This window comes from Daphnia pulicaria, chromosome 10 (genome assembly GCF_021234035.1).
Source record: "Daphnia pulicaria isolate SC F1-1A chromosome 10, SC_F0-13Bv2, whole genome shotgun sequence".
NCBI classification, from domain to species: Eukaryota; Metazoa; Arthropoda; class Branchiopoda; order Diplostraca; family Daphniidae; genus Daphnia; species Daphnia pulicaria.
Window position 1 is genome coordinate 7,299,695 of NC_060922.1, and position 25,439 is coordinate 7,325,133.

A 25,439-nucleotide genomic window follows, 5' to 3' on the forward strand; every position below is an offset into this window, starting at 1 on the left:
CAGTGTAGAATACTCTATTTTACAATAATTATAAGAGAAAACTCATTACATGTTACAGGTTGCATTGGTGTTGTAGAAATACCAAAAAACGTCCCAAACATCTAGCATGAATTTTTTCCAAATCGTGGTGGAGACCTTTCCTATCACATGTAATGATATTTTTCATGTTGAATCAGTGTAGAATACTCTGTTTTACAATAATTATAAGAGAAAATTCACTACATGTGACAGGTTGCTTTGGTGTTGAAGAAATACCAAAAAACGACCCAAACATCTAGCCTGAAATATTTCCAAATCGTGGTGGAGACCTTTCTTATCACATGTAATGATATTTTTCATGTTGAATCAGTCAAGAATACTCTGTTTTACAATAATTATAAGAGAAAATTCACTTCATGTTACAAGTTGCTTTGGTGTTGAAGAAATACCAAAAAAACGAGCCAAACATCTAGCCTGAAATATTTCCAAATCGTGGTGGAGACCTTTCCTATCACATGTAATGATATTTTTCATGTTTAATCAGTGTAAAATACTCTATTTTACAATAATTATATAAGAAAACTCATTACATGTTACAGGTTGCATTGGTGTTGTAGAAATACCAAAAAACGTCCCAAACATCTAGCATGAATTTTTTCCAAATCGTGGTGGAGACCTTTCCTATCACATGTAATGATATTTTTCATGTTGAATCAGTGTAGAATACTCTGTTTTACAATAATTATAAGAGAAAATTCACTACATGTGACAGGTTGCTTTGGTGTTGAAGAAATACCAAAAAACGACCCAAACATCTAGCCTGAAATATTTCCAAATCGTGGTGGAGACCTTTCTTATCACATGTAATGGTATTTTTCATGTTGAATCAGTCAAGAATACTCTGTTTTACAATAATTATAAGAGAAAATTCACTTCATGTTACAAGTTGCTTTGGTGTTGAAGAAATACCAAAAAAACGAGCCAAACATCTAGCCTGAAATATTTCCAAATCGTGGTGGAGACCTTTCCTATCACATGTAATGATATTTTTCATGTTTAATCAGTGTAAAATACTCTATTTTACAATAATTATATAAGAAAACTCATTACATGTGACAGGTTCCATTGGTGTTGAAGAAATACCAAAAAATGTCCCAAACATCTAGCCTGAAATATTTCCAAATCGTGGTGGAGACCTTTCCTATCACATGTAATGGTATTTTTCATGTTGAATCAGTGTAGAATACTCTATTTTACAATAATTATAAGATAAAACTCATTACATGTAACAGGTTGCATTGGTGTTGACGAAATACCAAAAAACGTCCCTAACATCTAGCATGAAATATTTCCAAATCGTGGTGGAGACCTTTCCTATCACATGTAATGGTATTTTTCATGTTGAATCAGTGTAGAATACTCTATTTTACAATAATTATAAAATAAGACTCATTACATGTGACAGGTTGCATTGGTGTTGAAGAAATACCAAAAAACGTCCCAAACATCTAGCATGAAATATTTCCAAATCGTGGTGGAGACCTTTCCTATCACATGTAATGGTATTTTTCATGTTGAATCAGTGAAGAATACTCTGTTTTACAATAATTATAAGAGAAAACTCACTACATGTGACAAGTTGCTTTGGTGTTGAAGAAATACCAAAAAAACGACCCAAACATCTAGCCTGAAATATTTTCAAATCGTGGTGGAGACCTTTCCTATCACATGTAATGGTATTTTTCATGTTTAATCAGTGTAGAATACTCTATTTTACAATAATTATAAGAGAAAACTCATTACATGTAACAGGTTGCGTTAGTGTTGTAGAAATACCAAAAAACGTCCCAAACATCTAGCATGAATTATTTCCAAATCGTGGTGGAGACCTTTCCTATCACATGTAATGGTATTTTTCATGTTGAATCAGTGTAGAATACTCTATTTTACAATAATTATAAGAGAAAACTCATTACATGTGACAGGTTGCATTGGTGTTGTAGAAATACAAAAAACGTCCCAAACATCTAGCATGAATTATTTCCAAATCGTGGTGGAGACCTTTCCTATCACATGTAATGGTATTTTTCATGTTGAATCAGTGAAGAATACTCTGTTTTACAATAATTATAAGAGAAAACTCACTTCATGTGACAAGTTGCTTTGGTGTTGAAGAAATACCAAAAAAACGAGCCAAACATCTAGCCTGAAATATTTCCAAATCGTGGTGGAGACCTTTCCTATAACATGTAATGGTATTTTTCATGTTTAATCAGTGTAGAATACTCTTTTTTAAAATTATTTAAAGAGAAAATTCGTTACATGTTACAGGTTGCATTGGTGTTGAAGAAATACCATAAAACGTCCCAAACATCTAGCATGAAATATTTCCAAATCGTGGTGGAGACCTTTCCTATCACATGTAATGGTATTTTTCATGTTGAATCAGTGTAGAATACTCTGTTTAAAAATTATTAAAAGAGAAAATTCATCAAATGTGACAAGTTGCAATGGTGTTGAAGAAATACCAAAAAAACGACCCTAACATCTAGCCAGAAATATTTCCAAATCGTGGTGGAGACCTTTCCTATAACATGTTATGGTATTTTTCATGTTTATTTAGTGTAGAATCCTCTATTTTACAATAATAGTAACCGAAGACTCATTACATGTGACAGGTTGCATTGGTGTTGAAGAAATACCAAAAAACGTCCCAAACATCTAGCATGAAATTTTTCCAAATCGTGGTGGAGACCTTTCCTATTACATTTAATGGTATTTTTCATGTTGAATCAGTGTAGAATACTCTATTTTACAATAATTATAAGAGAAAACTCATTACATGTAACAGGTTGCGTTAGTGTTGTAGAAATACCAAAAAACGTCCCAAACATCTAGCATGAATTATTTCCAAATCGTGGTGGAGACCTTTCCTATCACATGTAATGGTATTTTTCATGTTGAATCAGTGTAGAATACTCTATTTTACAATAATTATAAAATAAGACTCATTACATGTGACAGGTTGCATTGGTGTTGAAGAAATACCAAAAAACGTCCCAAACATCTAGCATGAAATATTTCCAAATCGTGGTGGAGACCTTTCCTATCACATGTAATGGTATTTTTCATGTTGAATCAGTGAAGAATACTCTGTTTTACAATAATTATAAGAGAAAACTCACTACATGTGACAAGTTGCTTTGGTGTTGAAGAAATACCAAAAAAACGACCCAAACATCTAGCCTGAAATATTTTCAAATCGTGGTGGAGACCTTTCCTATCACATGTAATGGTATTTTTCATGTTTAATCAGTGTAGAATACTCTATTTTACAATAATTATAAAATAAGACTCATTACATGTGACAGGTTGCATTGGTTTTGAAGAAATACCAAAAAACGTCCCAAACATCTAGCATGAAATATTTCCAAATCGTGGTGGAGACCTTTCCTATCACATGTAATGGTATTTTTCATGTTGAATCAGTGAAGAATACTCTGTTTTACAATAATTATAAGAGAAAACTCACTACATGTGACAAGTTGCTTTGGTGTTGAAGAAATACCAAAAAAACGAGCCAAACATCTAGCCTGAAATATTTCCAAATCGTGGTGGAGACCTTTCCTATCACATGTAATGGTATTTTTCAAGTTTAATCAGTGTAGAATACTCTTTTTTAAAATTATTAAAAGAGAAAATTCGTTACATGTGTAATGGTATTTTTCATGTTGAATCAGTGAAGAATACTCTGTTTTACAATAATTATAAGAGAAAACTCACTACATGTGACAAGTTGCTTTGGTGTTGAAGAAATACCAAAAAAACGACCCAAACATCTAGCCTGAAACATTTTCAAATCGTGGTGGAGACCTTTCCTATCACATGTAATGGTATTTTTCATGTTGAATCAGTGTAGAAAACTCTATTTTACAATAATTATAAGAGAAAACTCATTACATGTTACAGGTTGCATTGGTGTTGTAGAAATACCAAAAAACGTCCCAAACATCTAGCATGAATTTTTTCCAAATCGTGGTGGAGACCTTTCCTATCACATGTAATGGTATTTTTCATGTTGAATCAGTGTATAATACTCTGTTTTACAATAATTATAAGAGAAAATTCACTACATGTGACAGGTTGCTTTGGTGTTGAAGAAATACCAAAAAACGACCCAAACATCTAGCCTGAAATATTTCCAAATCGTGGTGGAGACCTTTCTTATCACATGTAATGGTATTTTTCATGTTGAATCAGTCAAGAATACTCTGTTTTACAATAATTATAAGAGAAAATTCACTTCATGTTACAAGTTGCTTTGGTGTTGAAGAAATACCAAAAAAACGCCCCAAATATCTAGCCTGAAATATTTTCAAATCGTGGTGGAGACCTTTGCTATCACATGTAATGGCATTTTTCATGTTGAATCAGTGTAGAATACTCTATTTTAAAATAATTATAAGAGAAAACTCATTACATGTGACAGGTTGCATTGGTGTTGTAGAAATACCAAAAAACGTCCCAAACATCTAGCATGAATTATTTCCAAATCGTGGTGGAGACCTTTCCTATCACATGTAAAGGTATTTTTCATGTTGAATCAGTGAAGAATACTCTGTTTTACAATAATTATAAGAGAAAACTCACTTCATGTGACAAATTGCTTTGGTGTTGAAGAAATACCAAAAAAACGAGCCAAACATCTAGCCTGAAATATTTCCAAATCGTGGTGGAGACCTTTCCTATCACATGTAATGGTATTTTTCAAGTTTAATCAGTGTAGAATACTCTTTTTTAAAATTATTAAAAGAGAAAATTCGTTACATGTGTAATGGTATTTTTCATGTTGAATCAGTGAAGAATACTCTGTTTTACAATAATTATAAGAGAAAACTCACTACATGTGACAAGTTGCTTTGGTGTTGAAGAAATACCAAAAAACGTCCCAAACATCTAGCATGAATTTTTTCCAAATCGTGGTGGAGACCTTTCCTATCACATGTAATGGTATTTTTCATGTTGAATCAGTGTAGAATACTCTGTTTTACAATAATTATAAGAGAAAATTCACTACATGTGACAAGTTGCTTTGGTGTTGAAGAAATACCAAAAAAACGACCCAAACATCTAGCCTGAAACATTTTCAAATCGTGGTGGAGACCTTTCCTATCACATGTAATGGTATTTTTCATGTTGAATCAGTGTAGAATACTCTATTTTACAATAATTATAAGAGAAAACTCATTACATGTTACAGGTTGCATTGGTTTTGTAGAAATACCAAAAAACGTCCCAAACATCTAGCATGAATTTTTTCCAAATTGTGGTGGAGACCTTTCCTATCACATGTAATGGTATTTTTCATGTTGAATCAGTGTAGAATACTCTGTTTTACAATAATTATAAGAGAAAATTCACTACATGTTACAGGTTGCTTTGGTGTTGAAGAAATACCAAAAAACGACCCAAACATCTAGCCTGAAATATTTCCAAATCGTGGTGGAGACCTTTCTTATCACATGTAATGGTATTTTTCATGTTGAATCAGTCTAGAATACTCTGTTTTACAATAATTATAAGAAAAAATTCACTTCATGTTACAAGTTGCTTTGGTGTTGAAGAAATACCAAAAAAACGACCCAAATATCTAGCCTGAAATATTTTCAAATCGTGGTGGAGACCTTTGCTATCACATGTAATGGCATTTTTCATGTTGAATCAGTGTAGAATACTCTATTTTAAAATAATTATAAGAGAAAACTCATTACATGTGACAGGTTGCATTGGTGTTGTAGAAATACCAAAAAACGTCCCAAACATCTAGCATGAATTATTTCCAAATCGTGGTGGAGACCTTTCCTATCACATGTAAAGGTATTTTTCATGTTGAATCAGTGAAGAATACTCTGTTTTACAATAATTATAAGAGAAAACTCACTTCATGTGACAAATTGCTTTGGTGTTGAAGAAATACCAAAAAAACGAGCCAAACATCTAGCCTGAAATATTTCCAAATCGTGGTGGAGACCTTTCCTATCACATGTAATGGTATTTTTCAAGTTTAATCAGTGTAGAATACTCTTTTTTAAAATTATTAAAAGAGAAAATTCGTTACATGTGTAATGGTATTTTTCATGTTGAATCAGTGAAGAATACTCTGTTTTACAATAATTATAAGAGAAAACTCACTACATGTGACAAGTTGCTTTGGTGTTGAAGAAATACCAAAAAAACGACCCAAACATCTAGCCTGAAACATTTTCAAATCGTGGTGGAGACCTTTCCTATCACATGTAATGGTATTTTTCATGTTGAATCAGTGTAGAATACTCTATTTTACAATAATTATAAGAGAAAACTCATTACATGTTACAGGTTGCATTGGTGTTGTAGAAATACCAAAAAACGTCCCAAACATCTAGCATGAATTTTTTCCAAATCGTGGTGGAGACCTTTCCTATCACATGTAATGGTATTTTTCATGTTGAATCAGTGTAGAATACTCTGTTTTACAATAATTATAAGAGAAAATTCACTACATGTGACAGGTTGCTTTGGTGTTGAAGAAATACCAAAAAACGACCCAAACATCTAGCCTGAAATATTTCCAAATCGTGGTGGAGACCTTTCTTATCACATGTAATGGTATTTTTCATGTTGAATCAGTCAAGAATACTCTGTTTTACAATAATTATAAGAGAAAATTCACTTCATGTTACAAGTTGCTTTGGTGTTGAAGAAATACCAAAAAAACGAGCCAAACATCTAGCCTGAAATATTTCCAAATCGTGGTGGAGACCTTTCCTATCACATGTAATGGTATTTTTCATGTTGAATCAGTGAAGAATACTCTGTTTTACAATAATTATAAGAGAAAACTCACTTCATGTGACAAGTTGCTTTTGTGTTGAAGAAATACCAAAAAAACGAGCCAAACATCTAGCCTGAAATATTTCCAAATCGTGGTGGAGACCTTTCCTATAACATGTAATGGTATTTTTCATGTTTAATCAGTGTAGAATACTCTTTTTTTAAATTATTAAAAGAGAAAATTCGTTACATGTGACAGGTTGCATTGGTGTTGAAGAAATACCAAAAAACGTCCCAAACATCTTGCATGAAATATTTCCAAATCGTGGTGGAGACCTTTCCTATCACATGTAATGGTATTTTTTATGTTGAATCAGTGTAGAATACTCTGTTTAAAAATTATTAAAAGAGAAAATTCATCAAATGTGACAAGTTGCAATGGTGTTGAAGAAATACCAAAAAAACGACCCTAACATCTAGCCAGAAATATTTCCAAATCGTGGTGGAGACCTTTCCTATCACATGTAATGGTATTTTTCATGTTGAATCAGTGTAGAATACTCTATTTTACAATAATTATAAAATAAGACTCATTACATGTGACAGGTTGCATTGGTGTTGAAGAAATACCAAAAAACGTCCCAAACATCTAGCATGAAATATTTCCAAATCGTGGTGGAGACCTTTCCTATCACATGTAATGGTATTTTTCATGTTGAATCAGTGTAGAATAATCTATTTTATTATAATTATAAGAGAAAACTCACTTCATGTGACAAGTTGCTTTGGTGTTGAAGAAATACCAAAAAAACGAGCCAAACATCTAGCCTGAAATATTTCCAAATCGTGGTGGAGACCTTTCCTATCACATGTAATGATATTTTTCATGTTGAATCAGTGTAAAATACTCTATTTTACAATAATTATATAAGAAAACTCATTACATGTGACAGGTTGCATTGGTGTTGAAGAAATACCAAAAAACGTCCCAAACATCTAGCCTGAAATATTTCCAAATCGTGGTGGAGACCTTTCCTATCACATGTAATGGTATTTTTCATGTTGAATCAGTGTAGAATACTCTATTTTACAATAATTATAAGATAAAACTCATTTCATGTAACAGGTTGCATTGGTGTGGACGAAATACCAAAAAACGTCCCTAACATCTAGCATGAAATATTTCCAAATCGTGGTGGAGACCTTTCCTATCACATGTTATGGTATTTTTCATGTTGAATCAGTGTAGAATACTCTATTTTACAATAATTATAAGAGAAAACTCATTACATGTGACAGGTTGCATTGGTGTTGTAGAAATACCAAAAAACGTCCCAAACATCTAGCATGAAATATTTCCAAATCGTGGTGGAGACCTTTCCTATCACATGTAATGGTATTTTTCATGTTGAATCAGTGAAGAATACTCTGTTTTACAATAATTATAAGAGAAAACTCACTACATGTGACAAGTTGCTTTGGTGTTGAAGAAATACCAAAAAAACGACCCAAACATCTAGCCTGAAATATTTTCAAATCGTGGTGGAGACCTTTCCTATCACATGTAATGGTATTTTTCATGTTTAATCAGTGTAGAATACTCTATTTTACAATAATTATAAGAGAAAACTCATTACATGTAACAGGTTGCGTTAGTGTTGTAGAAATACCAAAAAACGTCCCAAACATCTAGCATGAATTATTTCCAAATCGTGGTGGAGACCTTTCCTATCACATGTAAAGGTATTTTTCATGTTGAATCAGTGAAGAATACTCTGTTTTACAATAATTATAAGAGAAAACTCACTTCATGTGACAAATTGCTTTGGTGTTGAAGAAATACCAAAAAAACGAGCCAAACATCTAGCCTGAAATATTTCCAAATCGTGGTGGAGAACTTTCCTATCACATGTAATGGTATTTTTCAAGTTTAATCAGTGTAGAATACTCTTTTTTAAAATTATTAAAAGAGAAAATTCGTTACATGTGTAATGGTATTTTTCATGTTGAATCAGTGAAGAATACTCTGTTTTACAATAATTATAAGAGAAAACTCACTACATGTGACAAGTTGCTTTGGTGTTGAAGAAATACCAAAAAAACGACCCAAACATCTAGCCTGAAACATTTTCAAATCGTGGTGGAGACCTTTCCTATCACATGTAATGGTATTTTTTATGTTGAATCAGTGTAGAATACTCTGTTTAAAAATTATTAAAAGAGAAAATTCATCAAATGTGACAAGTTGCAATGGTGTTGAAGAAATACCAACAAAACGACCCTAACATCTAGCCAGAAATATTTCCAAATCGTGGTGGAGACCTTTCCTATCACATGTAATGGTATTTTTCATGTTGAATCAGTGTAGAATACTCTATTTTACAATAATTATAAAATAAGACTCATTACATGTGACAGGTTGCATTGGTGTTGAAGAAATACCAAAAAACGTCCCAAACATCTAGCATGAAATATTTCCAAATCGTGGTGGAGACCTTTCCTATCACATGTAAAGGTATTTTTCATGTTTAATCAGTGTAGAATTCTCTATTTTACAATAATTATAAGAGAAAACTCATTACATGTAACAGGTTGCGTTAGTGTTGTAGAAATACCAAAAAACGTCCCAAACATCTAGCATGAATTATTTCCAAATCGTGGTGGAGACCTTTCCTATCACATGTAATGGTATTTTTCATGTTGAATCAGTGTAGAATAATCTATTTTATTATAATTATAAGAGAAAACTCACTACATGTGACAAGTTGCTTTGGTGTTGAAGAAATACCAAAAAAACGCCCCAAATATCTAGCCTGAAATATTTTCAAATCGTGGTGGAGACCTTTCCTATCACATGTAATGGCATTTTTCATGTTGAATCAGTGTAGAATACTCTATTTTAAAATAATTATAAGAGAAAACTCATTACATGTGACAGGTTGCATTGGTGTTGTAGAAATACCAAAAAACGTCCCAAACATCTAGCATGAATTATTTCCAAATCGTGGTGGAGACCTTTCCTATCACATGTAAAGGTATTTTTCATGTTGAATCAGTGAAGAATACTCTGTTTTACAATAATTATAAGAGAAAACTCACTTCATGTGACAAGTTGCTTTGGTGTTGAAGAAATACCAAAAAAACGAGCCAAACATCTAGCCTGAAATATTTCCAAATCGTGGTGGAGACCTTTCCTATCACATGTAATGATATTTTTCATGTTGAATCAGTGTAAAATACTCTATTTTACAATAATTATATAAGAAAACTCATTACATGTGACAGGTTGCATTGGTGTTGAAGAAATACCAAAAAACGTCCCAAACATCTAGCCTGAAATATTTCCAAATCGTGGTGGAGACCTTTCCTATCACATGTAATGGTATTTTTCATGTTGAATCAGTGTAGAATACTCTATTTTACAATAATTATAAGATAAAACTCATTACATGTAACAGGTTGCATTGGTGTGGACGAAATACCAAAAAACGTCCCTAACATCTAGCATGAAATATTTCCAAATCGTGGTGGAGACCTTTCCTATCACATGTAATGGTATTTTTCAAGTTTAATCAGTGTAGAATACTCTTTTTTAAAATTATTAAAAGAGAAAATTCGTTACATGTGTAATGGTATTTTTCATGTTGAATCAGTGAAGAATACTCTGTTTTACAATAATTATAAGAGAAAACTCACTACATGTGACAAGTTGCTTTGGTGTTGAAGAAATACCAAAAAAACGACCCAAACATCTAGCCTGAAACATTTTCAAATCGTGGTGGAGACCTTTCCTATCACATGTAATGGTATTTTTCATGTTGAATCAGTGTAGAATACTCTATTTTACAATAATTATAAGAGAAAACTCATTACATGTTACAGGTTGCATTGGTGTTGTAGAAATACCAAAAAACGTCCCAAACATCTAGCATGAATTTTTTCCAAATCGTGGTGGAGACCTTTCCTATCACATGTAATGGTATTTTTCATGTTGAATCAGTGTAGAATACTCTGTTTTACAATAATTATAAGAGAAAATTCACTACATGTGACAGGTTGCTTTGGTGTTGAAGAAATACCAAAAAACGACCCAAACATCTAGCCTGAAATATTTCCAAATCGTGGTGGAGACCTTTCTTATCACATGTAATGGTATTTTTCATGTTGAATCAGTCAAGAATACTCTGTTTTACAATAATTATAAGAGAAAATTCACTTCATGTTACAAGTTGCTTTGGTGTTGAAGAAATACCAAAAAAACGAGCCAAACATCTAGCCTGAAATGTTTCCAAATCGTGGTGGAGACCTTTCCTATCACATGTAATGGTATTTTTCATGTTGAATCAGTGAAGAATACTCTGTTTTACAATAATTATAAGAGAAAACTCACTTCATGTGACAAGTTGCTTTGGTGTTGAAGAAATACCAAAAAAACGAGCCAAACATCTAGCCTGAAATATTTCCAAATCGCTGTGGAGACCTTTCCCATAACATGTAATGGTATTTTTCATGTTTAATCAGTGTAGAATACTCTTTTTTAAAATTATTAAAAGAGAAAATTCGTTACATGTGACAGGTTGCATCGGTGTTGAAGAAATACCAAAAAACGTCCCAAACATCTAGCATGAAATATTTCCAAATCGTGGTGGAGACCTTTCCTATCACATGTAATGGTATTTTTTATGTTGAATCAGTGTAGAATACTCTGTTTAAAAATTATTAAAAGAGAAAATTCATCAAATATGACAAGTTGCAATGGTGTTGAAGAAATACCAAAAAAACGACCCTAACATCTAGCCAGAAATATTTCCAAATCGTGGTGGAGACCTTTCCTATCACATGTAATGGTATTTTTCATGTTTATCCGTGTAGAATACTCTTTTTTAAAATTATTAAAAGAGAAAATTCGTTACATGTGTTATGGTATTTTTCATGTTGAATCAGTGAAGAATACTCTGTTTTACAATAATTATAAGAGAAAACTCACTACATGTGACAAGTTGCTTTGGTGTTGAAGAAATACCAAAAAAACGACCCAAACATCTAGCCAGAAATATTTCCAAATCGTGGTGGAGACCTTTCCTATCACATGTAATGGTATTTTTCATGTTGAATCAGTGTAGAATACTCTATTTTACAATAATTATAAAATAAGACTCATTACATGTGACAGGTTGCATTGGTGTTGAAGAAATACCAAAAAACGTCCCAAACATCTAGCATGAAATATTTTCAAATCGTGGTGGAGACCTTTCCTATCACATGTAATGGTATTTTTCATGTTTAATCAGTGTAGAATACTCTATTTTACAATAATTATAAGAGAAAACTCATTACATGTAACAGGTTGCGTTAGTGTTGTAGAAATACCAAAAAACGTCCCAAACATCTAGCATGAATTATTTCCAAATCGTGGTGGAGACCTTTCCTATCACATGTAATGGTATTTTTCATGTTGAATCAGTGTAGAATAATCTATTTTATTATAATTATAAGAGAAAACTCACTACATGTGACAAGTTGCTTTGGTGTTGAAGAAATACCAAAAAAACGCCCCAAATATCTAGCCTGAAATATTTTCAAATCGTGGTGGAGACCTTTCCTATCACATGTAATGGCATTTTTCATGTTGAATCAGTGTAGAATACTCTATTTTAAAATAATTATAAGAGAAAACTCATTACATGTGACAGGTTGCATTGGTGTTGTAGAAATACCAAAAAACGTCCCAAACATCTAGCATGAATTATTTCCAAATCGTGGTGGAGACCTTTCCTATCACATGTAAAGGTATTTTTCATGTTGAATCAGTGAAGAATACTCTGTTTTACAATAATTATAAGAGAAAACTCACTTCATGTGACAAGTTGCTTTGGTGTTGAAGAAATACCAAAAAAACGAGCCAAACATCTAGCCTGAAATATTTCCAAATCGTGGTGGAGACCTTTCCTATCATATGTAATGATATTTTTCATGTTGAATCAGTGTAAAATACTCTATTTTAAAATAATTATATAAGAAAACTCATTACATGTGACAGGTTGCATTGGTGTTGAAGAAATACCAAAAAACGTCCCAAACATCTAGCCTGAAATATTTCCAAATCGTGGTGGAGACCTTTCCTATCACATGTAATGGTATTTTTCATGTTGAATCAGTGTAGAATACTCTATTTTACAATAATTATAAGATAAAACTCATTACATGTAACAGGTTGCATTGGTGTTGACGAAATACCAAAAAACGTCCCTAACATCTAGCATGAAATATTTCCAAATCGTGGTGGAGACCTTTCCTATCACATGTAATGGTATTTTTCATGTTGAATCAGTGAAGAATACTCTGTTTTACAATAATTATAAGAGAAAACTCCCTACATGTGACAAGTTGCTTTGGTGTTGAAGAAATACCAAAAAAACGACCCAAACATCTAGCCTGAAATATTTTCAAATCGTGGTGGAGACCTTTCCTATCACATGTAATGGTATTTTTCATGTTTAATCAGTGTAGAATACTCTATTTTACAATAATTATAAGAGAAAACTCATTACATGTAACAGGTTGCGTTAGTGTTGTAGAAATACCAAAAAACGTCCCAAACATCTAGCATGAATTATTTCCAAATCGTGGTGGAGACCTTTCCTATCACATGTAATGGTATTTTTCATGTTGAATCAGTGAAGAATACTCTGTTTTACAATAATTATAAGAGAAAACTCACTTCATGTGACAAGTTGCTTTGGTGTTGAAGAAATACCAAAAAAACGAGCCAAACATCTAGCCTGAAATATTTCCAAATCGTGGTGGAGACCTTTCCTATAACATGTAATGGTATTTTTCATGTTTAATCAGTGTAGAATACTCTTTTTTAAAATTATTAATAGAGAAAATTCGTTACATGTGACAGGTTGCATTGGTGTTGAAGAAATACCAAAAAACGTCCCAAACATCTAGCATGAAATATTTCCAAATCGTGGTGGAGACCTTTCCTATCACATGTAATGGTATTTTTCATGTTGAATCAGTGTAGAATACTCTGTTTAAAAATTATTAAAAGAGAAAATTCATCAAATGTGACAAGTTGCAATGGTGTTGAAGAAATACCAAAAAAACGACCCTAACATCTAGCCAGAAATATTTCCAAATCGTGGTGGAGACCTTTCCTATAACATGTTATGGTATTTTTCATGTTTATTTAGTGTAGAATCCTCTATTTTACAATAATAGTAACCGAAGACTCATTACATGTGACAGGTTGCATTGGTGTTGAAGAAATACCAAAAAACGTCCCAAACATCTAGCATGAAATATTTCCAAATCGTGGTGGAGACCTTTCCTATTAGATGTAATGGTATTTTTCATGTTGAATCAATGTAGAATACTCTATCTTACAATAATTATAAGAGAAAACTCATTACATGTAACAGGTTGCATTGGTGTTGAAGAAATACCAAAAAACGTCCCAAACATCTGGCATGAAATATTTCCAAATCGTGGTTGAGACCTTTCCTATCACATGTAATGGTATTTTTCATGTTGAATCAGTGTAGAATACTCTATTTTACAATAATTATAAGAGAAAACTCACTTCATGTGACAAGTTGCTTTGGTGTTGAAGAAATACCAAAAAAACGAGCCAAACATCTAGCCTGAAATATTTCCAAATCGTGGTGGAGACCTTTCCTATCACATGTAATGGTATTTTTCATGTTTAATCAGTGTTGAATACTCTTTTTTAAAATTATTAAAAGAGAAAATTCGTTACATGTGTAATGATATTTTTCATGTTGAATCAGTGAAGAATACTCTGTTTTACAATAATTATAAGAGAAAACTCACTACATGTGACAAGTTGCTTTGGTGTTGAAGAAATACCAAAAAAACGACCCAATCATCTAGCCTGAAACATTTTCAAATCGTAGTGGAGACCTTTCCTATCACATGTAATGGTATTTTTCATGTTGAATCAGTGTAGAATACTCTATTTTACAATAATTATAAAATAAGACTCATTACATGTGACAGGTTGCATTGGTGTTGAAGAAATACCAAAAAACGTCCCAAACATCTAGCATGAAATATTTCCAAATCGTGGTGGAGACCTTTCCTATCACATGTAAGTGTATTTTTCATGTTGAATCAGTGAAGAATACTCTGTTTTACAATAATTATAAGAGAAAACTCACTACATGTGACAAGTTGCTTTGGTGTTGAAGAAATACCAAAAAAACGACCCAAACATCTAGCCTGAAATATTTTCAAATCGTGGTGGAGACCTTTCCTATCACATGTAATGGTATTTTTCATGTTTAATCAGTGTAGAATACTCTATTTTACAATAATTATAAGAGAAAACTCATTACATGTAACAGGTTGCGTTAGTGTTGTAGAAATACCAAAAAACGTCCCAAACATCTAGCATGAATTATTTCCAAATCGTGGTGGAGACCTTTCCTATCACATGTAATGGTATTTTTCATGTTGAATCAGTGTAGAATACTCTATTTTACAATAATTATAAGAGAAAACTCATTACATATGACAGGTTGCATTGGTGTTGTAGAAATACCAAAAAACGTCCCAAACATCTAGCATGAATTATTTCCAAATCGTGGTGGAGACCTTTCCTATCACATGTAATGGTATTTTTCATGTTGAATCAGTGAAGAATACTCTGTTGTACAATAATTATAAGAGAAAACTCACTTCATGTGACAAGTTGCTTTGGTGTTGAAGAAATACCAAAAAAACGAGCCAAACATCTAGCCTGAAATATTTCCAAATCGTGGTGGAGACCTTTCCTATAACATGTAATGGTATTTTTCATGTTTAATCAGTGTAGAATACTCTTTTTTAAAATTATTAAAAGAAAAAATTCGTTACATGTGACAGGTTGCATTGGTGTTGAAGAAATACCAAAAAACGTCCCAAACATCTAGCATGAAATATTTCCAAATCGTGGTGGAGACCTTTCCTATCACATGTAATGGTATTTTTCATGTTGAATCAGTGTAGAATACTCTGTTTAAAAATTATTAAAAGAGAAAATTCATCAAATGTGACAAGTTGCAATGGTGTTGAAGAAATACCAAAAAAACGACCCTAACATCTAGCCAGAAATATTTCCAAATCGTGTTGGAGACCTTTCCTATAACATGTTATGGTATGTTTCATGTTTATTTAGTGTAGAATCCTCTATTTTACAATAATAGTAACCGAAGACTCATTACATGTGACAGGTTGCATTGGTGTTGAAGAAATACCAAAAAACGTCCCAAACATCTAGCATGAAATATTTCCAAATCGTGGTGGAGACCTTTCCTATTAGATGTAATGGTATTTTTCATGTTGAATCAGTGTAGAATACTCTATTTTACAATAATTATAAGAGAAAACTCATTACATGTAACAGGTTGCATTGGTGTTGAAGAAATACCAAAAAACGTCCCAAACATCTGGCATGAAATATTTCCAAATCGTGGTTGAGACCTTTCCTATCACATGTAATGGTTTTTTTCATGTTGAATCAGTGTAGAATACTCTATTTTACAATAATTATAAGAGAAAACTCACTTCATGTGACAAGTTGCTTTGGTGTTGAAGAAATACCAAAAAAACGAGCCAAACATCTAGCCTGAAATATTTCCAAATCGTGGTGGAGACCTTTCCTATCACATGTAATGGTATTTTTCATGTTTATCCGTGTAGAATACTCTTTTTTAAAATTATTAAAAGAGAAAATTCGTTACATGTGTTATGGTATTTTTCATGTTGAATCAGTGAAGAATACTCTGTTTTACAATAATTATAAGAGAAAACTCACTACATGTGACAAGTTGCTTTGGTGTTGAAGAAATACCAAAAAAACGACCCAAACATCTAGCCAGAAATATTTCCAAATCGTGGTGGAGACCTTTCCTATCACATGTAATGGTATTTTTCATGTTGAATCAGTGTAGAATACTCTATTTTACAATAATTATAAAATAAGACTCATTACATGTGACAGGTTGCATTGGTGTTGAAGAAATACCAAAAAACGTCCCAAACATCTAGCATGAAATATTTTCAAATCGTGGTGGAGACCTTTCCTATCACATGTAATGGTATTTTTCATGTTTAATCAGTGTAGAATACTCTATTTTACAATAATTATAAGAGAAAACTCATTACATGTAACAGGTTGCGTTAGTGTTGTAGAAATACCAAAAAACGTCCCAAACATCTAGCATGAATTATTTCCAAATCGTGGTGGAGACCTTTCCTATCACATGTAATGGTATTTTTCATGTTGAATCAGTGTAGAATAATCTATTTTATTATAATTATAAGAGAAAACTCACTACATGTGACAAGTTGCTTTGGTGTTGAAGAAATACCAAAAAAACGCCCCAAATATCTAGCCTGAAATATTTTCAAATCGTGGTGGAGACCTTTCCTATCACATGTAATGGCATTTTTCATGTTGAATCAGTGTAGAATACTCTATTTTAAAATAATTATAAGAGAAAACTCATTACATGTGACAGGTTGCATTGGTGTTGTAGAAATACCAAAAAACGTCCCAAACATCTAGCATGAATTATTTCCAAATCGTGGTGGAGACCTTTCCTATCACATGTAAAGGTATTTTTCATGTTGAATCAGTGAAGAATACTCTGTTTTACAATAATTATAAGAGAAAACTCACTTCATGTGACAAGTTGCTTTGGTGTTGAAGAAATACCAAAAAAACGAGCCAAACATCTAGCCTGAAATATTTCCAAATCGTGGTGGAGACCTTTCCTATCACATGTAATGGTATTTTTCATGTTTATCCGTGTAGAATACTCTTTTTTAAAATTATTAAAAGAGAAAATTCGTTACATGTGTTATGGTATTTTTCATGTTGAATCAGTGAAGAATACTCTGTTTTACAATAATTATAAGAGAAAACTCACTACATGTGACAAGTTGCTTTGGTGTTGAAGAAATACCAAAAAAACGACCCAAACATCTAGCCAGAAATATTTCCAAATCGTGGTGGAGACCTTTCCTATCACATGTAATGGTATTTTTCATGTTGAATCAGTGTAGAATACTCTATTTTACAATAATTATAAAATAAGACTCATTACATGTGACAGGTTGCATTGGTGTTGAAGAAATACCAAAAAACGTCCCAAACATCTAGCATGAAATATTTTCAAATCGTGGTGGAGACCTTTCCTATCACATGTAATGGTATTTTTCATGTTTAATCAGTGTAGAATACTCTATTTTACAATAATTATAAGAGAAAACTCATTACATGTAACAGGTTGCGTTAGTGTTGTAGAAATACCAAAAAACGTCCCAAACATCTAGCATGAATTATTTCCAAATCGTGGTGGAGACCTTTCCTATCACATGTAATGGTATTTTTCATGTTGAATCAGTGTAGAATAATCTATTTTATTATAATTATAAGAGAAAACTCACTACATGTGACAAGTTGCTTTGGTGTTGAAGAAATACCAAAAAAACGCCCCAAATATCTAGCCTGAAATATTTTCAAATCGTGGTGGAGACCTTTCCTATCACATGTAATGGCATTTTTCATGTTGAATCAGTGTAGAATACTCTATTTTAAAATAATTATAAGAGAAAACTCATTACATGTGACAGGTTGCATTGGTGTTGTAGAAATACCAAAAAACGTCCCAAACATCTAGCATGAATTATTTCCAAATCGTGGTGGAGACCTTTCCTATCACATGTAAAGGTATTTTTCATGTTGAATCAGTGAAGAATACTCTGTTTTACAATAATTATAAGAGAAAACTCACTTCATGTGACAAGTTGCTTTGGTGTTGAAGAAATACCAAAAAAACGAGCCAAACATCTAGCCTGAAATATTTCCAAATCGTGGTGGAGACCTTTCCTATCACATGTAATGATATTTTTCATGTTGAATCAGTGTAAAATACTCTATTTTAAAATAATTATATAAGAAAACTCATTACATGTGACAGGTTGCATTGGTGTTGAAGAAATACCAAAAAACGTCCCAAACATCTAGCCTGAAATATTTCCAAATCGTGGTGGAGACCTTTCCTATCACATGTTGTAGCGTAGCTATAGCATATGCCCCCAATAGATATCATGTATCCCGTAGTAACCCGATATACCATGCGCTGCTATATAACGCGCTGCCCCTTGTAGTAAAGAACAGTTAGTTCATTAGTTCTATTCACTGTAGTCACGAATACACATGTGAGAATATTACACTGGCGACGAGGTAAAGTAAGTTTTAAATCCTTTACATTTTATAATGGATTCGCTGCCGCAGTTTGATCAGTTTAAAGTTCATTGTGATCCGCATACCGCTGGTTTGAGATGGGAGAAGTGGATAATTCGCTTCGAAAGGCTTATGGAGGCAATCAATGTAGTCTCACAAACTGCAGACTCTGCCGACCAGAAAACAGCTACCGATAAGCGTAGGCTGGCCTTACTGCTTCATTACGCAGGAACCGAAGTTGAAGACGTATTTGACACCCTGCCAGGTGTGCAAGACGACAAAAACACTTACTCTAAAGCTAAACCTCTTTTCCAAGCCTATTTTCAACCGAAGAAAAATGTTGAACTTGAAGTATTTAATTTCCGAAGATCCAGACAAGAACCTGGCGAAAACATGGACGCTTTTGCAACAAGACTCCGTCAACTCGCAACAAGGTGTGATTTTAATGATTCTGACTTAGAAATTAAATTACAGATTATTCAAGGCTGCAAGTCAAGCAACTTCAGAAAATTGTGCTTAAGAGATCAACTGTCCCTGAAAAAAATGCTAGAAAATGCACGCGCAGCAGAAGCCGCTGATCGCTATGCAGAAAGCGTGGAACAGTCATCGAAACAAGCCACTAACTCGGTAAATAAGTCAAGAAATAATTTCAAATTTAAGTCGCATAAAGAAACCGGAGACAACGGAAAGAAGAAGACGTCGAAATGTCGCAAATGTGGAGGACAATGGCCTCACACAGGAAGTCCGTGTCCGGCAAAAGGCAAATGTCGAAATTGTGGATATGACTGGCCGCATCCCGAATCAAAACCGTGCCCGGCAAAAGGCAAGAAATGTGAAGCTTGTGGAATGTTGAATCATTTCAGCAAGTGCTGCACGAACAAGAAAGCCAAGCCCGGATCATCTTCAAAGCAAGAGCACACCAGACAAGTCAACGACCGAGAGAGCTCGAGTGACGAGTCGACTTGGACAATTAGTCCAACAAGATCGGATGACAGGCCACTCACACACATTAAGCTGTGTGGCGGAAAATGCAAGATGATGATCGACACAGGATCAACTTGCAACCTGCTGAGTTTCAAAGAATACAATGAACTCCCAAACAAGCCGACACTTCATCCTACAGGAAACTCCGTTAATGGATACGGCGGAAATCCTTTGAAAATTATAGGCAAATTCAAGACACTGATTGAATCAAAACACGCATATGCCGATGCTGTTATTTACGTTAGCGACAATGAAAAGGCTGACAACCTTCTTGGATACTCCACAGCAAAAGAGCTCAAGTTGGTAAAAGTATCAAACTCAGTATCTTCTTCAAATGACTATTCATTCGTAAAACAAAAGTTTGGACCACTGTTTTCGGGACTTGGAAAAATGAAGAATTACCAGGTAAAATTACACATAGATCAGTCGATCCAGTCAGTAACTCAAAAACACAGGAGAATCGGTTTTCACCTGCGCAAATGTGTTGACAAAGAGCTGACAAACCTGGAAAATGAAGACATAATTGAACCTGTCACAGATGGCCCAACTGAATGGATTTCTCCATGTCATGCTGTACCAAAGCCAAAGCAACCAGGAAAACTAAGAGTATGTGTCGACATGCGAGCACCAAACAAAGCAATCTTGCGAATCAGACACATTATTCCAACTATAGAAGATTTAGTTGTGGATTTAAATGGAGCAAAATACTTTTCAAAACTAGACATGAATCAAGGATATCATCAGCTAGAACTAGCTCCAGAATCAAGGTACATTACAACTTTTTCAACACACCGTGGATTATTTCGTTACAAAAGATTGAACTTTGGAATGAATTGCGCGTCTGAAATTTTTGATGACGTCATTCGCCAAACAGTAAGCGGAATCCCAGGTGTGGTAAACAGAAGTGATGACATTTTTGTTACAGGAAAAACAAAAGAAGAACATGATTCAAGCCTGGAAAAGGTACTGAAGAGACTCATGGACAAAAATCTCACACTCAATTTTGAGAAATGTGAATTTGGAAAAGAAGAAATTGACTTCTTCGGATTACACTTTAGCGGAAAAGGAGTTTCACCAACTCAAGCTAAAGTAGAGGCTATCAAGAAAGCAGAACCACCTTCAACGCCTGACGAAGTATCAAGCTTTTTAGGAATGGTAACATACTGTAGCCGTTTCATCCCTAATGCCGCTGCAATCAGCGAGCCGCTAAGACGCCTTACTCACACCAAGCAAGAATGGGTGTGGAAGGAAGAACAAGAAAAAGCATTCAAAAATTTAAAGAAAAGTCTCTGCAAAGCCGTAACACTCTCTTATTTCGACGTAGGAAAACCAACGTCTATCGTGGTCGATGCAAGCCCACGAGGCCTAGGCGCAATCTTGACACAAGTTTCAAAAGATGGATCAAACTCCATTATCGCCTACGCTAGCAGACTGTTGACAGACGTAGAGTCACGCTATTCGCAGACTGAGAGAGAAGCACTCGCCATTACATGGGCGATCCTCCATTTTCATCTCTACGTAACCGGTAAGGAATTCACCGTGATAACAGATCATAAGCCACTAGAAGCAATTTTCAACAAGCCGCTCATTCAGCCTCCTGCAAGAATTGAGCGCTGGCTTTTAAAGCTTCAATTATATGACTTCACTGTCATTTATCAGCCCGGAAAATCCAACCCAGCTGATTACATGTCACGACACCCTATACCGTCAACAGCAGTCTCAACAAGAGAACAATCAATTGCTGAAAATTACGTCAATTCAATCTGTATGAAATCAGTTCCAAAACCAGTTCATCTTGGCAGCATCACGAGCGCCACAAAAGAAGACAAAGCAATACAACTGATTTTCAAGATCCTTAGTCAAAAACGTTGCAAAAAGGAAGAAGTAGAAAAACTGAACAGTCAAGAAAAAGATTGGTTTATCTCACTCAAACAAATCCAGCTGCAACTGACGAGAATTGAAACTGAGGAAGGTGAAATGTTGTTAAAAGACACCCGTATAGTTATTCCTCATTCCTTAACAGAAAAAATAATTGACATCGCGCATCAAGGACACCAAGGTATCGTTAAAACTAAAGCGTTACTAAGAGAAAAAGTTTGGTTTCCAGGAATCGACAAAGCGGTTGAGAGAAAAGTAACAAATTGCATTCCATGCCAAGCATGCAGCAAGAAAAATAGCCCTGAACCATTGCAAATGTCAAGTTTACCAGCTGAACCTTGGACTGAGGTCAGTATAGATTTTGCAGACATGCCGATGGGAGAACATTTGTTAGTTGTTTACGACGACTACTCAAGATATCCTGTCGTAACGAAAGTTTCATCAACGTCAGCAAAAGTGGTAACAAAGAAACTAGAAGATATCTTTGCACAGTTTGGAATACCTGAAGTGGTTAAAAGCGACAACGGTCCGCCATTTCAGAGTTATGATTTTAAACAATTTGCTCAAGATTTAAATTTCAAACACAGAAGAGTCACTCCCCTATGGCCACAAGCCAATGGCGGAGTAGAAAGATTCATGAAGACGCTCAAAAAAGCACTGCGCTGTGCAGTCGCTGAAAAACGTAATTGGAGAGAAGAAATTCCAAGATTCTTACTCAACTATAGAAATTCACCGCACGCTTCAACAGGAAAAGCACCAGCAACTTTATTATTCGGACGGTCATTACGCACACGTCTACCGCAAATACCAAAAATAAAGAAAGAAGAAGAAATAAGAAACAAAGACCTAAAATCAAAAAGTCGCATGAAAGAAAATGCAGACAAAAAGGCAAAGCATAGAGAACTAAAGGAAGGAGATTTTGTATTATAACGAAGAGACAAACTGGCAAACAAACTACAAGCGCCATTTGATCCGTCTCCGTATCGTATTACTGAAGTGAAGAAAAGCATGATCACTGCAGAAAGAAATAACAAGAAAGTTACTCGCAACGTTACTTTCTTCAAGAAAATTGAAAGAAAAGATGAAGAATCAGAAGAATCAGAAGAATCAGAAGATGAGTATTATCATAAAGCACTTGAAAACTTTAACTTTCCAGAGCAGATTCAGGTTCCAGTTCACGACGACCCACAACAAAATGAACCAGTAGAAGAACCTGAGAACGCCAATGACGCACCGCCGGCTGGAGTCCAATTACCAGTCGAAGGAACGCAAGCATATGATGGAGATACCGTCCAGCGAGCTATAAGCGTAGCCAGAGCTAGACTACTGGAAGCACTTGTACGCAACCCGCCTCCAAATGAATTAGTTCGACCTACGAGAGTTCAATCCGAACCAACATCCCCGGAAGAATCAACGAGACCGAAGAGAAACAGACAACCTCCCAAACGTTTAGATGATTTTGTAGTTAACATGTTTCATTCAAAAAAAGGAAAGTGAATGTAGCGTAGCTATAGCATATGCCCCCAATAGATATCATGTATCCCGTAGTAACCCGATATACCATGCGCTGCTATATAACGCGCTGCCCCTTGTAGTAAAGAACAGTTAGTTCATTAGTTCTATTCACTGTAGTCACGAATACACATGTGAGAATATTACACATGTAATGGTATTTTTCATGTTGAATCAGTGTAGAATACTCTATTTTACAATAATTATAAGATAAAACTCATTACATGTAACAGGTTGCATTGGTGTTGACGAAATACCAAAAAACGTCCCTAACATCTAGCATGAAATATTTCCAAATCGTGGTGGAGACCTTTCCTATCACATGTAATGGTATTTTTCATGTTGAATCAGTGAAGAATACTCTGTTTTACAATAATTATAAGAGAAAACTCCCTACATGTGACAAGTTGCTTTGGTGTTGAAGAAATACCAAAAAAACGACCCAAACATCTAGCATGAATTATTTCCAAATCGTGGTGGAGACCTTTCCTATCACATGTAATGGTATTTTTCATGTTAATTCAGTGTAGAATACTCTATTTTACAATAATTATAAGAGAAAACTCATTACATGTGACAGGTTGCATTGGTGTTGTAGAAATACCAAAAAACGTCCCAAACATCTAGCATGAATTATTTCCAAATCGTGGTGGAGACCTTTCCTATCACATGTAATGGTATTTTTCATGTTGAATCAGTGAAGAATACTCTGTTTTACAATAATTATAAGAGAAAACTCACTTCATGTGACAAGTTGCTTTGGTGTTGAAGAAATACCAAAAAAACGAGCCAAACATCTAGCCTGAAATATTTCCAAATCGTGGTGGAGACCTTTCCTATAACATGTAATGGTATTTTTCATGTTTAATCAGTGTAGAATACTCTTTTTTAAAATTATTAATAGAGAAAATTCGTTACATGTGACAGGTTGCATTGGTGTTGAAGAAATACCAAAAAACGTCCCAAACATCTAGCATGAAATATTTCCAAATCGTGGTGGAGACCTTTCCTATCACATGTAATGGTATTTTTCATGTTGAATCAGTGAAGAATACTCTGTTTTACAATAATTATAAGAGAAAACTCCCTACATGTGACAAGTTGCTTTGGTGTTGAAGAAATACCAAAAAAACGACCCAAACATCTAGCCTGAAATATTTTCAAATCGTGGTGGAGACCTTTCCTATCACATGTAATGGTATTTTTCATGTTTAATCAGTGTAGAATACTCTATTTTACAATAATTATAAGAGAAAACTCATTACATGTAACAGGTTGCGTTAGTGTTGTAGAAATACCAAAAAACGTCCCAAACATCTAGCATGAATTATTTCCAAATCGTGGTGGAGACCTTTCCTATCACATGTAATGGTATTTTTCATGTTAATTCAGTGTAGAATACTCTATTTTACAATAATTATAAGAGAAAACTCATTACATGTGACAGGTTGCATTGGTGTTGTAGAAATACCAAAAAACGTCCCAAACATCTAGCATGAATTATTTCCAAATCGTGGTGGAGACCTTTCCTATCACATGTAATGGTATTTTTCATGTTGAATCAGTGAAGAATACTCTGTTTTACAATAATTATAAGAGAAAACTCACTTCATGTGACAAGTTGCTTTGGTGTTGAAGAAATACCAAAAAAACGAGCCAAACATCTAGCCTGAAATATTTCCAAATCGTGGTGGAGACCTTTCCTATAACATGTAATGGTATTTTTCATGTTTAATCAGTGTAGAATACTCTTTTTTAAAATTATTAATAGAGAAAATTCGTTACATGTGACAGGTTGCATTGGTGTTGAAGAAATACCAAAAAACGTCCCAAACATCTAGCATGAAATATTTCCAAATCGTGGTGGAGACCTTTCCTATCACATGTAATGGTATTTTTCATGTTGAATCAGTGTAGAATACTCTGTTTAAAAATTATTAAAAGAGAAAATTCATCAAATGTGACAAGTTGCAATGGTGTTGAAGAAATACCAAAAAAACGACCCTAACATCTA

General features: G+C 33.9%; 1 protein-coding gene across 1 annotated transcript; it reads left to right on the forward strand.

The window, feature by feature from the left end:
- The first annotated feature begins 19,084 nt into the window (after nt 1-19,084).
- On the forward strand, nt 19,085-22,843 carry LOC124314569 (uncharacterized protein K02A2.6-like). The gene has a single exon (XM_046779766.1). The coding sequence runs from the start codon at nt 19,085-19,087 to the stop codon at nt 22,841-22,843; it is 3,759 nt and encodes a 1,252-aa protein (XP_046635722.1).
- The last annotated feature ends 2,596 nt before the right edge of the window (nt 22,844-25,439 follow it).

Coding starts and splice junctions, on each gene's coding strand:
- LOC124314569 (XM_046779766.1), top strand. CDS start 19,085: ATGGATTCGCTGCCGCAGTTTGATCAGTTTAAAGTTCATTGTGATCCG.